General features: G+C 39.7%; 1 protein-coding gene across 2 annotated transcripts in view; it reads right to left on the bottom strand.

Annotated features, from left to right (window-relative positions):
* KIZ (kizuna centrosomal protein) overlaps positions 1-14271 on the bottom strand; it is a 143180-nt gene that overhangs the window by 114349 nt on the left and 14560 nt on the right. For both annotated transcript variants that reach the window (XM_027069473.2, XM_053200309.1), the window contains exon 4: positions 6729-6821. In XM_027069473.2, coding sequence (XP_026925274.1) covers positions 6729-6821 — 93 coding nt within the window. The remainder of the gene's footprint in view (positions 1-6728; positions 6822-14271) is intronic.

Genomic DNA, 14271 nt, shown 5'->3' with positions numbered 1-14271 from the left:
AGATGTGTACCTATATATATATATATATATGAATGCAATTTTCTCACCTGTAAGAGTCTTTGACACATAACACACTTGTCACATAATTCCACCACAGAGACAGCAAAGGAGTGATAGTTGTGTAGCCAAATGTCTTCACAAAAGGAAAATTTAAAAATATGGTTATTTTCGTTCTTGACTGTGAGAAAGAGGTTAAGTCTCTTCCAGAGAGACTTCTTCCCACCATTCTCCTAAGTGAAACCTTTCTTGCAATGATTGAGAAGCAAAGTTGATGTATTTATTAATTAAGGCTCTGCCACTGACCAGCTATGTGATCTGGAGACAAGTTACTTAATTTCTTTGGGCCTCCATCTCCTAATTTGTAAAATGGGCATAAAAATAAATCTTACTTCGGAAAGTTGTTGTAATGAGTGTGTGTAGACGTGTGTGTGTGTGTGTACTGTATTCTATAAAGTCCTTAGAACCGTACCTGACACAGAGTAAGACCAATGCAAATGTTAGCTGTCAATCTGAGCCACACTACCCACTTGGGAGGTACCCTCAAAAGGAAGCAGGATGTGGAGAGTTCAAACTTCATCTGGCCTCAGACTCCAGTGGAATGGGGCACACCCCTCGCTCAAGAAGAATGGCTCCCTCCTCTTCCTCACTGCAGGCTGGTGGGCTGCTACCACTCACCTGGTGGAGCAGTGGATGGGCCAAGACCCTACCGTGCAGGAGCTCATGGTCTAATGAGCAAGGAGAGAAGAGCATTTTCTAGCCTCTCCTGAAAAAAAAGGCCTGCAAATCTAGTATTAGCGCCAGGACTTGAAAAACTTTGTGTAATTCAGTTTAATTTTTAAATGTCTTGTGAATAGAAACACATACAAGTGAAAAAGCTATTTAGATAAAAGAGGCCCAGCTGAATACCTTCTGACTTTGTCATTGCTCTAGGTCAAATAAAGTCACAACTCTGCGAGGGTGACAAGCAAGGTACAATGTCCCAGTATTAGAAACCTGGGCAACCGCTCAGAGCCCCACTTTAGGGAGATGCTTGCACTCTTCAGAATTGAGCAGTGGTTCAAGGAGACTGCTGGTGAATGAGGTACTCTGGGCCAGTAAGGGTAAGAAATTGGGGCCTATATAGATAACTTTAAGTAATAACCCAACCACTTTACTCTCGCCCTGCACTGCTCTCTCCAGTAGCCGGTATGACAGGGCCAGACCCATATCTATGGGAACCTCACCATCCCAGTACATGCCCACAGTATCCTTCTGGCCTGGGAGCTTCCCTCACTGCTCTGCAGCAGCCAGGAGTAGAGCCAGCCACAACATTCAGTCAATGACAGATAGGAACTGAAGAATATATCCCCACTCCCTTTTCTACGCCCATGTGTGAAGACACTAAGGCATGTGCTACACAGTCTTCCAAGGTTCCCCAATAGGACTGAGCTCTGGCTGCTCACAGTAGTAACCCATTCAATCATTCAATCACACACTACTGGTTGTGTCACCTTCCTCTCTCCTCTGTGCTTCCTGGGACCACCTCCCAAATAAACCACTTACACTCCAATCCTTGTCTTAGGATCTGCTTCCAGAAGATTCCAACCTAAGTCATTTTCTCTTTATGGGTATTTCAGTAGAGTCTTATGACTCCTTTACCCTTGCCATCATGTTATTTCAATCACTTGTCTCCTCCACAATGCCGGTCACTTCAGCCCTTAGAGATGAGCCCAGGCCCTACAGTGGCTGCCTTGGTCTTGTGAATACTGCTCAGATCCCAGGAGCCACGGTCTGTCCTCTGGAAATGGAACTCTTCCCATCATGTAATACTGGGCTGTCTTCCCTGTTTGGTGCCTCCCCTGCAACAGGGCTGCTCCCCACCACAGTTTCACCACCTCTCCTGACACAGCTCCAACCCACAGGTGAAGCCACTGCACACAAAGTGCACATGTCTTCTCAACTGGAAGTTCTTCTTCAGCAGAGCTTTAAGGTATTTCTTCTGCCCTACCAAGCCAACTCAAATGGATTCTCCTTTTAGTGTAAACATGAGCTGTTCAGAGACAGATGCTCTGCTTTCCTTGGCTCACCTGATTTAGCTGGAATATTATAGCACCAAATGAGACCAAGGTTAGGCACAAATGCAGCATCTAAATGGATAATTGGAATATTTTGCATGATATTGGCCAGGGTGTTTTTATTGGATCAGGAATTTTTCCCAACTTTTGAAGAGCATTTCACCCATACCACCTCAGATGGCAGGGCAGCAAGATGGCTAACTGCATGGACACTGAAGCCAAAGAGTCTGGATTTGAGTTTTGGCTCTGCCTCTTCCCTCGTCTTGGGGAAGTTAACTAACCTCTCTGAGCCTTCCCATGAAATGAGGATAACAACAGCATCTACTTCCAGGATTGTTGAGATGATTAAATGAGTTGATGACCATAAAGTGCCTCGTGTAGCACCTGGCACAGAATAAGTGTGCACTGATCATTACCCATTGTTACAATTAACATGAGAAGTAGAAGTAACAGCCTGCATAACCATTCTCCATGTGACCCTTGCAGGAAGTATTAAAACAGTGAAATGGAACTCTCCAGTTAGCCTTCAGCCCTGTGACAAAATTCCCTGGTCCTCCACAGATCTCCAGCCAGGCCTAGCATGGTACACTCTTGCTGTGAAGGATCCAGTTCACTTCTGCTTTTAGTAGAACATGTTTCACAGTATAATAGTTCAAAGATTGCCTTGGGTAGTTTCAACATTTTAACAATATTTGTTATTCCTATCCAGGAGCATGGAATCTTTTTCCTTTTTTTTGTGTCTTCTTCAATTTCTTTCATACAATGGAGTATTACTCACTAATCAAAAAGAATGAAATCTTGCCATTTGCAACTACATGGATGGAACTGGAGGGTATTATGCTAAGTGAAATTAGTCAGTCAGAGAAAGACAAAAATCATATGACTTTACTCATATGAGGACTTTAAGAGACAAAACAGATGAACATAAGGGAAGGGAAACAAAAATAAAAACAGGGAGGGGGACAAAACAGAAGAGACTCATAAATATGGAGAACAAACTAAGGGTTACTGGAGGGGTTGTGGGAGGGGGGATGGGCTAAATGGGTAAGGGGCACTGAGGAATCTACTCCTGAAATCACTGTTACACTATATGCTAATTTGGATGTAAATTTTAAAACATAAAAAAAAAATTTCTCTCTCTCACACAAACACACACAAAAATAGTTCAAAGAAACTTCACAAACCCCATCCCAAAACTGATATCTCATTCACAAATGACAATTCATACGCTTTGATTTTTTTTTTAATTTTTTTTTAACGTTTATTTTTGGGGAGAGAGAGACAGAGCATGAGTGGGGGAGGAGAGAGAAAGAGGGAGACACAGAATCTGAAACAGGCTCCAGGTTCTGAGCTGTCAGCACAGAGCCCGACGTGGGGCTTAAACTCATAGACTGCGAGATCATGACCTGAGCTGAAGTCGGACGCTTAACCGACTGAGCCACCCAGGCGCCCCTTGATGTTTTTTTATGTATGTTCTCTAGTCACTGCTCATATGAAAAACTAAGTAACTAGAACATGCCAAAAGACCAACAGAATTAGAATTTACATCCTGCCCCAACAACAAAAAAATGCAATGTATAATAGAGGGAAAGGATTACTGAATTATAGTAAAATTTGTGAGGATCCGAATGGGGGCTTGAACTTTGATTTTTTGCTATCTATTAACCAAAAACCAAAAGTTTACTAGGTAAACTAATCATGGAAACAAGCTTGGGGAACAAGTAGACCAATTATTAATTCTCTTAAGAGAACACAGAACTCTGAAAAGTAGCCAGAGGAGGCATGAAAACTCTGGATGCCTTATTATGAAACTGAGCTAGAGTTTTACATTGAGAAAATGGACAATCACTGCTTGATGACTTTTCTTGATAGAGTATCCATGTTACTGCTATGGTTGAAAGGTATACAATCACTTAAAAAATATAGCTTCTTATAATTCAGAATTATCATTAATTTGACAAGTCCTCTCCCCCTCATCAGTGTTTTCCACTTTAATGGCAACCCTCAATTTAGGCTCTTAGTTAATTCTTCCTGTCTGAACGAACCCTGATTCTTCAGTTCCACCAACTCCTTCCCCCAGTTCGTCCTCCATGGCACCTCCAGCCTTATCTCCCTGCTGCTGCACAGCTGTGATGTCACTGCTCCATCCACAAGCCCTGCCTTTACCTGCCCCAACACATACACACACTATTACATGTGCCCGCACGCGCGCGCGCGCGCGCGCGCACACACACACACACACACACACACACACACACACGATTCCAGGAGGAAATCTCAATTCTTAATGTGGCACTAAGAAGTTCCATGATGTAACTTTCCAACCTTACTGTCTACCACTTCCGTACAAGAACACTGGACTTCAGCCAGGCTGCACAACTGCCCACTGGGCTTTCCTGCTTCTACTCCTTTAATCATGACATCTCCTGGCCTTCGAATGTCTAACACATCCCCACTGACTGATATCTTTCCCATCCTTCACACTAGTTCAAACACCACCTCCTCCACTGAGTCTTGGGCCACTCATTTTGGTAGAAGCATACCTTCTTTCTTCATGCAGCACATACCCACCACATGTAACTGCCATTCATTACATACTATCTTGTGCCTTAGAAAGGACATCTCCTTGTAGGAAGCACCTTGAGCACAAGCACTGTGGAATTCATAGGGGGATCTACTGTGGCTTCTCACACAGATCACATGCTTAAAAATGATTTATTGACTTCAACCAGTGACACCATACTGCGCTTCAGGCCAATACCTGAAGACCAACAACTCTCGGAACAGAGACTAATTCATATGACTGTCTAAAGAAGACATGTATGGATTTCCACCGGAAAAAAAATGTAACTCATATGATAAGCAATTATTCTGGAATTAGCATATAATAAGGATTCATTAATTCATCATTTTACTGAAATGTATTTACCTTTTAATTGATGGAACACCAATAAGAAATTGAATATAGGCAAGAAAGAAATTTCTCAAAATGTTACTAATTGATTGTTATATACAGTCAATAATCAAAGCTTTTAAGATGATACTTTATAGTACACAGGAAAATACCTGTCTTCTAATTATTATATGTAACGTCTTTAAGGGGTTGTCAGCTGTATGTCTCTTGCCCTAATTTTAAATATAACCTAAAAGGAGACTATGTAATTGTATGTAAGGTAAGGGATCACTAGTGCAAATAGAAAAAAAAAAGTCTCCCGTTTTACTTAAGTACCATTGACACTGTCGTACTAAGAATGCCTTTATCAGGAATGGCATAGAAAGAACAAACCGGCTTATAGATTAAAAACACATCAATTATTTCATGACCCAATGTCAAACAGAAAAACTGCCTGAGTGGTTTAGAAGTCTATCACATCATACCACATTTGGCATACATCTAATGGCACAGAAATCATTTATCATTAAAAGGCCTTTTTATATAGGTCAAGGTTTCTGGGGCTTGGTGTTTTGTATCTTACAGTTTAAAGAATGCTCTAAATTCTAGGTTTTTTAACTTTTTAATCTTTGGGAAGGAAAACTAAAACTTCCTATAAACTCAGATTAATGCCTGCTAATGCATGGAAAAAAGGAAAACTAAAACCTTCCTCCTACTATAAAAACAAAATAGTGTGGCCTCTGTTTCTTTTCTGATAAGAGTCTTAAATACCAAACAGTTAACTGCATAATAACATTTACTGGCAGCCAGGCAGCCTGCTTAGCAGATATATAAAGCAGGTAAAAGGAGAAAAAGTTAATTTCTTGGCTGAATGATTCCATCGGTAGCTATAGGGCAAACCTGAAAGTCTTTTAGTAAAGTAGCAGTTGGTTCTTCTATCAATCTGTAGCACACATACTCTTCCAAGGAAAGCATTAAATATGAAAATCATATCCCGTTATCATCTGTTTCCAGCTTTCAGCCCAGTAAGCTTTTCTTAATGAATGCTGCAGCCTAAGGAACAAGCACGCTGTTGGCTTTTCTGAATAATGGAGTGATGCTACCATTTTTGCTTATTACAATATCGACTGGCTGAGGGGGTTTCACACATAGTCACAAGTGACTACTCTTGCCAGCATGCTCCAAGTTATTACAAGATGTTTTTAGACATTTCATCTAAAAGAGCTTTACTGCTTTTAGTGAAGAAAACATCTATGGTCTTGAACAGAATCATTTATATGGAGATAGGCTGCAGGATTAGAAGCCTGCATTACGGCAGATACATAGCAGAATTTATTTAAGTATTCCTTGCCAGTCTTTTTGTCTGTTGCTTAGATATGCAATCTTTTCTTTCCACTTTCTCTGTGAAAAGGTTAAAATGTACAAAATTATATATACAAAGAAAAGCAAAATTCCATATTTTGTTTACCTTTTATTTAAAACATTTCTGGAACGAAGAAAAAAAGCAGCGACAAAGCATTATTTAGAGAAACATAATTTCACCTGCTAACAACACTAAGGTTTTCTTTGGAATCTATCTCTTTTAAACCTGCTGTGACTGCCTTTTAGCAAATTTAATTGAATTAGACATTAAAGCAATACTCTATAAGTCTTTAAATAATACTTAAGGTTTAATAAAAAAGATCTCTGTAATAACATGATTTTATTTAAAACAATATAGTAAAAGAGAAACACTCCAGAAATCCTCTGTTAACAGAAAGTTTATTGTTTTAATTTATTACCTTTTCTCTGTCTTCATCTTTCAGTTCACCTTTTATTGCAGGTCTATCTTTTGAGAGTAGCTGTGTCTTCTTAATTTGAGCCTCATATTCGGTCTAAACAGAAACAAAGTTTTGATTTTGTGGTGGCTCTTATTATAACCAGCATCTGCCTACATTTTTTAGTCTTTAGAGTATAAAACAGTGAAGTAGAAAGTAAAAGTTGATGTTACTAAGAAATTCAACTTATCTTAGAATAGAAAATTTCACAAATAAAATGTCAAAAGCTGCGGTCTATAAAATGCTGTATGTTTTTACATAAGACCTGATGGCTTCTTACTGTCTTCCATCAATTTAGGGAATAAAACCTTAGCATATTAAGCTATCAGGAAAATCCAGTTACTTTATTATGAAAGCAGCACATTAGACGGTGTTTACCCTGAAAAGTTTTGTCCTAAAGGAAAAGAAATCAATCCTACGGACTTATCTTTATAGATATCTACATTAGTATCATGGTCCTACTCATCACAGGAACAGAGTATATTATTTGCTAGCTCATCGACTTGAAACAAACTCCATTTTCTATGAATAAAAATATACAGGAAACATCAATGATCAGTACCATAGGAATGAAGTTTGCTCTGGCACTAATAACTACATGACGATGCCTGCATCATTATCGCACTATAATTGATGAAAGTGATTCCATCATATAATGACTTTTTCTTAAAAGCAAGGCATAAAAAGGGCTTTGATTCAGTATGTTAGTAATTAAAGCCTTAAGAAATTCACGGATGGTGGTTCATCACAGATAAGTATCAGAACATTTTCTAAATTAGGCCGTGATGCACTGCAATTAGAAAAACACCTATGAGATAATCAGAGAACTGTTTTCTTAGTTCTTAGTCTGAACATGAAATTGGCCTGAGCTTTGTTTTGACATATAAAAAAACAGACAATCATCATGAAAACTCACTTGTTTCTCTCAAAATATCTTAAAAGATATTACATGCTGCCCCATTTTTAATAAGAGTTTAGCAGGGAATTTTTTTTCTCTATCAGAATGCTATTAACATGATAGATGACAGTAATAATCTAAAGAAATACCTAATTAAATGAAAGTTTTATAAGGCCGGTAAAAAAGATAAACCAAGAAAAGATTTAAAAATAAGGCAATTAAGACAATACAATTTACATCTCTCTGTTCTACCTACTCCTTTGGACTCAGAGATAGTTACTTTTCAACTCCAAGAGCTTTCAAAAGGCATACTTTACAGATTCTAAGGGAAAGTATCTTTAAAAAGGGATGGGAGTGGATTATGAAATAAACAAAATAAATATTGAGGTTTATTAAATAATTGCTGGTTAAATAAAAACTCTGTTCCTGTGGCTGCAAATATTTTCTTATGTTCTTTGAGATCAGTTATAAACTCGCAACAGGCATTATACCTACTTTTCTCATTATGGGATCATTTCAGAGCCATACCTTCTAAAGACAGAGCACTTTCTCATGGAAACATGACTTTTGTTTAATTCATTCTGCTGCAGCAAAAAACTTGTAACTGCATTAGGACTTTATAAAGAATAGTAACAGAAGTCTCAAGAGTCCAAATTACATTGCTCTCAATGCATCTGAAAAATTCACTGCATTGTAGGTACTTTCCTAAATTAGTGATACAAATAAAAACTGAACAATGTACTTGAAATCAAAAGTTGCTATGATAAATTGAAAATTGATGCAAACTATAATTCTGCATCCCCTAGGACCACAGATTTGTACCTACAAACATTTTGTTCTCTTTGCCTTTTATTCATACATATGATACTTGGTTACTATCCATCAAATTTACCTCCTAAACATTGGAGAGCAGGGATTTTCAACCCCACCTCCTATTCTATCTGCATATAAAGGGTTGTACTATGTTTAAAAGTTTTTTAAGTTTGGAAAACTGTATAGACAAATCTTTCCAAAAACTCCCTAGCTAAAAATGATAAAACAGCAGAGCATGTGCCCTATTTTTCCAACCATCAGTCTTTCCATGTTTTATGCCCCACTTCTTCTTTGGTAAGGTCCCATTATATTTCCACAATACATCAGGATTTGTACTGCATCCTTTCTGTCTGGTGCTGATTCAGGTCTCTGTTCCCTTCTTGCCATGTGGCCCAGATTCCTCTTACATTTGCTGTTTCAGGGGCCAAAGTTCTCATGGCCCAGTAGCATCTGCCAGTCCACAGCACCTCTAAGGACAGTCCCCTCTTCCCACAAATCCCCCAGGGAAACCTATTTTAATGAACTCAAGAGCACTGAATCAACCTATCAGGTAACTAACTTGTTCCGTCTGCTAATGTATTGCTTCCCAGCACTGAGCTTGATGCTGCCCACCTAAATTTAGGAGAACCTTTCTGTTCACTTCCCCGCTGTGCACAAACAATTTCATCTAGCTCAACTGATGAAATCTGTTGACGATCATCTGGGGTTATCTGAAGGAGGTGTAGGTCATGGGATATCTTTCAGGTCTCTGGGATATGTTTCCATGTTAATAGCACATCTCATTTTCCATTCTTTTCTTCTTTTCTTCTGTATCCCCACTTACATTCCTTCAAATTCCCCTCGTCACATTACCATTTGCCTGAAAGTGCCACCACTACCTTTTTTTTTTTTTTTTTTAAACAGGCTTCCTTCTTTCAGTGGTCTCCAGGATTATCTAAAAATTCTTGGTTACAGAACTGAACAGACATTTAAGATCTGCTGGCCCAGCTTCCTCATGTTAGAGTTGAAAAAATGGGTACAGAGAGTTACATAAATTGTTTGAGTTGACCCTCAGGACTACAAGTCACAGTCTTTTCTCTTCTCCTATTTTTTCCAGGATATGGGTTTCCTTTTATTATTTCTTAAGCATTTATTTATTTTTTAGAGAGAGTGGGGAAGGGTCAGAGAGAGAGGGAGACAGAGGATCCGAAGCAGGCTCCAGGCTCTGTGCTGACAGCAGAGAGCCCAGAGTGGGGCTTGAACTCACGAACTGTGAGATCATGACCTGAGCCAAAGTCAGACACTTAACTGACTGAGTCATCCAGGTGCCCCTATGGGTTTCCTTTTTAGATGTTTTTTTACAAAAAGGTATGCAGGAACACTTATTTATATTCAACTAATACATATTAACAAGTAAGACACTCTGGTTGATAAAAAATGGGAAAAGCTACAGACTGTCCTCCAGGAGCCTGAAGGTCCTGCCCTGCCCAGAGTGGCTGTCACAATGCTCAGTAGGAATCGAACGAGGGCTCAAATATTTGTTCTCTTCAAATTTTATCCTTCGTAGGCACATATACCCTAATGACTGAATTTCCAACAAGAATCACATCTTTAAATAGTGACATTGTATCTTCAGAGTGCCTCTGCTATTAAACAGAAATGCTCCTGGGAAGGTATAACACAGGATAGAACCAATACCACATTAGCTCTCACATAGTTGTTCATGGTCCAGAAGAGAGCAAGTTGAAAAATACAGAATTAATTTTCAGTCAAGGGGGAAGTCCCAGTGCTTACTGAGTGCTTAAAGAATAGGTAGGTGTTCCTCAAAGCTTACTGAGTGCTTATTATGTGCCACATTGTGGCCCAGATATTGACAGCACTGAAATAGTAAGATGAGGAGCCCACAACGAGGTGGAAAAACAGACATGTAAACAATGACAACACTATGAAGGAAGTGCTTACTGAGATAATTACGGCCCAGACCTAAGGCAGGATATAGAGAGAGAGGGCTTCTAGTTGAAGAAGATAGGAAATGATGTGATGCTTTCAAGAAAATATAGCAGTCAACATGTTTAAAACTTGGTGGATGCATGTGAGTGAGTGTATGAGTGTGTAAAAGAAAGAACGTGCACATGATTGGAAGATAAAAGATGGAGAGGGACAGTGGGAAGACATGGGAGTGGAGGGAATATTGCATAAGAGATGGGGGGAAATGGAGGAGACAGGTGCGGGGAGAGCAGAGCGTGGGCAGAGAGTGAGCAGAGATGGGAGGCAGAGATGGGGAGAGAGGAAGGAGGTGAAGGGAGGCAGTAGGGAAGAAAAAATGTGCACATGTCTGTATATTTGTGTGAGACAGAAATGAGAAAGGACATGTGTGTGTTAAGGGTCACAAGGTTGAGCTGCAGGGTGGTATGCAGGCAGACGCCAGCATCTGGGGTTTATCCTGAAAGGCTGAGCAAGCACTCAAGGATTTCAGGCAGATGAGAGATATCATCAGATGGGGACTCTCCCTGAATGCCCTGACATACCAGCCTCATGCCTGGCACTTGAATGGGGAAGGCTGAAACAGATGCCATGCTCCACACATGTCCCTGGGACCCTTTTGGGTGCTCCTAAGTCTCAACATTCCTGTCTCTGTGCCTAAGGAGCCTGTGGTTAATTTCTCTTCCCCACCCCACCCCCCCCCATCTCTTTGTCATCAGCCTTTAATCAGTGATGCTCAGGAGCCACGTCTGCATATTCCAAATGCTTGGAACCATTTGCCAGGGTTTCCCTGTAAGTTAAGTTCCAGATGCTGACTATGGTGGTTGGCTTGATAATACACCCTTTTCCATGGGGGTTGTTGGGGGAGGTGGGATGATGGCGTCCCGTGGTGGCGGCGGCGAGGCCTGTTGGGCGGTTGCCCGTTGGGCCTACAGCAACACGGCAGCTTTGGGGCTGGCGCCCTTGCGGGGCCCTTAAGGCGTCAGTGTTGAGGTGGCGGCTTGCGGCCCCTGGTCCCCCACCTCGCTCGCCCCCACCCTGTCCAGGTACCTAGGGCGTCGCCCGCTCAGAGGTTTAAAGACCCTTTGAGGGGGTCGCCCATCCGCTTCGGGTCAGGGTGGTCAGGCCTGTGGGGAGTCGTGGAGGCTGGTTAAAAAAAAACAAAACAAAACATACATACATATATATATATATATATATATATATATATATACACACACACACACACACACACTATATATGTACACACATATATACATATATGTATATAAAACATACATTTGTGTATATATGTAAAACATATATTTGTATATACATATAAACATATATATGTATATATACACTAGTATATATGTATACACTATTATATATACAAATACATATATATATTTGTATATGTATATACTAGTATATATATACCCTTTTCCAGCTACCTGTCCTTCCTGTTTCACCTCCCCGTTTGCCTCCTGACATCCCATGCACTTCCCAGATGAACCACTTACATTTGAATCCTTGTCTCAGGGTCCACTTCAGGAGAACCCAACCTGAGATAAGCACAAAGGGCACCAAAACATCTGCTTTAAGGCCCAACTGGGGCTCTTCTACAAGCACCAACGCAGGGAGGGGGAGTAGAGGCAGGAAGGGAGAGAGAAGGACACAATCTTCACAGTACTACTAATATTTATATTCTTGAACTGAGCTTAGTTGGTCTCTTTATCTATTTGACAAGTAGCAATATAGCCACAACACCGTGTTTTCAAAATGACATGACAAATCAACATCCTTAAAAGCCCTGAAAATTATCATAGGCCCCCAAAGTAGTATAATTCATAAAATCAGTTTAAACTAAAAAAATTCATAAAATATGTTTGCCTTTATCCCATTTAAAAAGATTTTAATATTATATAATAAATAGTCTTACAGTCTTACAAAAAGGGAGAAATTCACTTAATACAACTTGGGCCAAATCCCCACTTCTCACATACTGCCTCATTTCGTTTCACTTTCTGGAACTCTACCAATTATTAGTCCATTTGCATCAACTATATTCTATTCAAGGGGAAACACTTCCTGGCATTGTGGGGTGTGTGGGCAATATGCTTCCCCAGAACACCTTTCTCCTAAGACTTACATGTGGTCAGTCAGTGGAAGTAAAGACCTGCTACCTGAGTGGGGCAGAGTCCAGCCTTCCTAAGGCTACCACTGGATACCAAGATGAAATGAAGAGGGGGAAAGGAATGGGAAGACAGCACGGCAAACATTCCCTACTCTGAATCTCTGCTTACTGTACAGCTTGCTGAGGTAAGTGGTGTCACTGGCTGGCGTTTCAAAGATTGCTGCCTGCATTCAGCTTTGGACTCAGGGTGACTCCCAATGGTGCTCCCATCTTTCCCAACTGTAGCTACATGATCTGCTCTTCTGTGCCATCACAGATTGTTTTCTAAAGGCATTCCTTATCCATTTTAAAATGCTCTCAATATAAAAGTATGGATTCTCCCTTTCAAATTCCTCCCTCTCACATTTGGCTATATCATCAAATCAATAATTAAGTAAAAAAGCATCAATGTGAAAATAAAAGGAAAACTTCTATTATTTCCTTTTTTCTATTGGGAAGGCAAAATTCCCTGCTTTGTCCATCACTTTTACTTTCTCTGTAAAATCTCTGAACAGCAAAGAGATTTACAATGTTTATAATAATTACTTTTTGAATGTTAAGTATTCTACTTGAATACTAAGAAAGAAAAAAAAAACTGTAGTGCTGTAGCTAAAACGTGCTATTGTTTGAGCACATCTACTTCCAGATCTTGGTTTCTAAATACCCTTCCCCACTAAAAGGAACCACAGCTCCTTGGAAAAGAGGCTAATTCCATGTCTGAGGCAGCGGTGTACAAAGTAAACCTGGAACATGTTGTGCCCCAAAGCAAAGAAGGCTCAGGATTAATGAGGTGAGGCCAAAAGGACACAGAAGCCAATTTGAAGAGACACTCCCAAGCAAAATTTGGAGAAATACAAACAACAAAAATAATAACTACAGTAATTGATAATATACTAAGTAAAAATTCGTAAGTATATGGTGATACTTAAAAAAAGAGAAAGAGGAGAGAAAAGAAAAAAAGCTCTTCTTTATAGAACAATTTAAGCTAATAAAGAGGAAGATTAAATTAGAAAATCCCCATTCCACAACCTCCACCACACTGATTCAAGCATCACTAACAGATGCTAAAACCACTAAGTAAAAGACTATTTAGAAACAAGATATTCCCAAGATGTCAAACTATCACTCCACAGATTATATGCTCAGTTGCAAATGAAAAAAAAGGTCCTTATAAGAGAGATCTAGAGCTTGCCATCTTAAGCAATGCATCAAACTCAACCTCACTCAGGTCAGACCACCTGACATCACGACTCATAAGCCTCCTGATGGGACACAGTAGGATGTATGTAACCTCAGCTGTGATTATTTAAATTTAACCAATTAAAATTAACAAAATTAAAAGTTCAGTCCTTAGTGTCACAGCCACATTTTAAGTGCTCAGTAGTCATGTGTGGCTAGTGGCTACTAAATTAGCACCAGTATAGATCGGGAACATTTCTATCACTACAGAAAGTTCTATTGGGCAGTGCTGGTCTAATCCAAATTTCCAGTTAAATTATGCCTCAAAGAAATAACCAAATTCTGAATGTGAGTCATCATACAGGCAACTAAATTGCCTTCTTCAAAAAGCCAGTGTCATGAAAAACCAAAAAAAAAAAAGGAAGAGTGGTAAGACACTAAATTTGATTTAGAGACCAAAAAACCAAAATAGCAAATGTAATGTGAACCCTCGTTGGCTC

This window comes from Acinonyx jubatus, chromosome A3, assembly GCF_027475565.1.
Source record: "Acinonyx jubatus isolate Ajub_Pintada_27869175 chromosome A3, VMU_Ajub_asm_v1.0, whole genome shotgun sequence".
Taxonomy (NCBI): Eukaryota; Metazoa; Chordata; class Mammalia; order Carnivora; family Felidae; genus Acinonyx; species Acinonyx jubatus.
The sequence above is the reverse complement of the archived record's forward strand: the minus strand, read 5'-3'. Positions and strand labels throughout refer to the sequence as shown.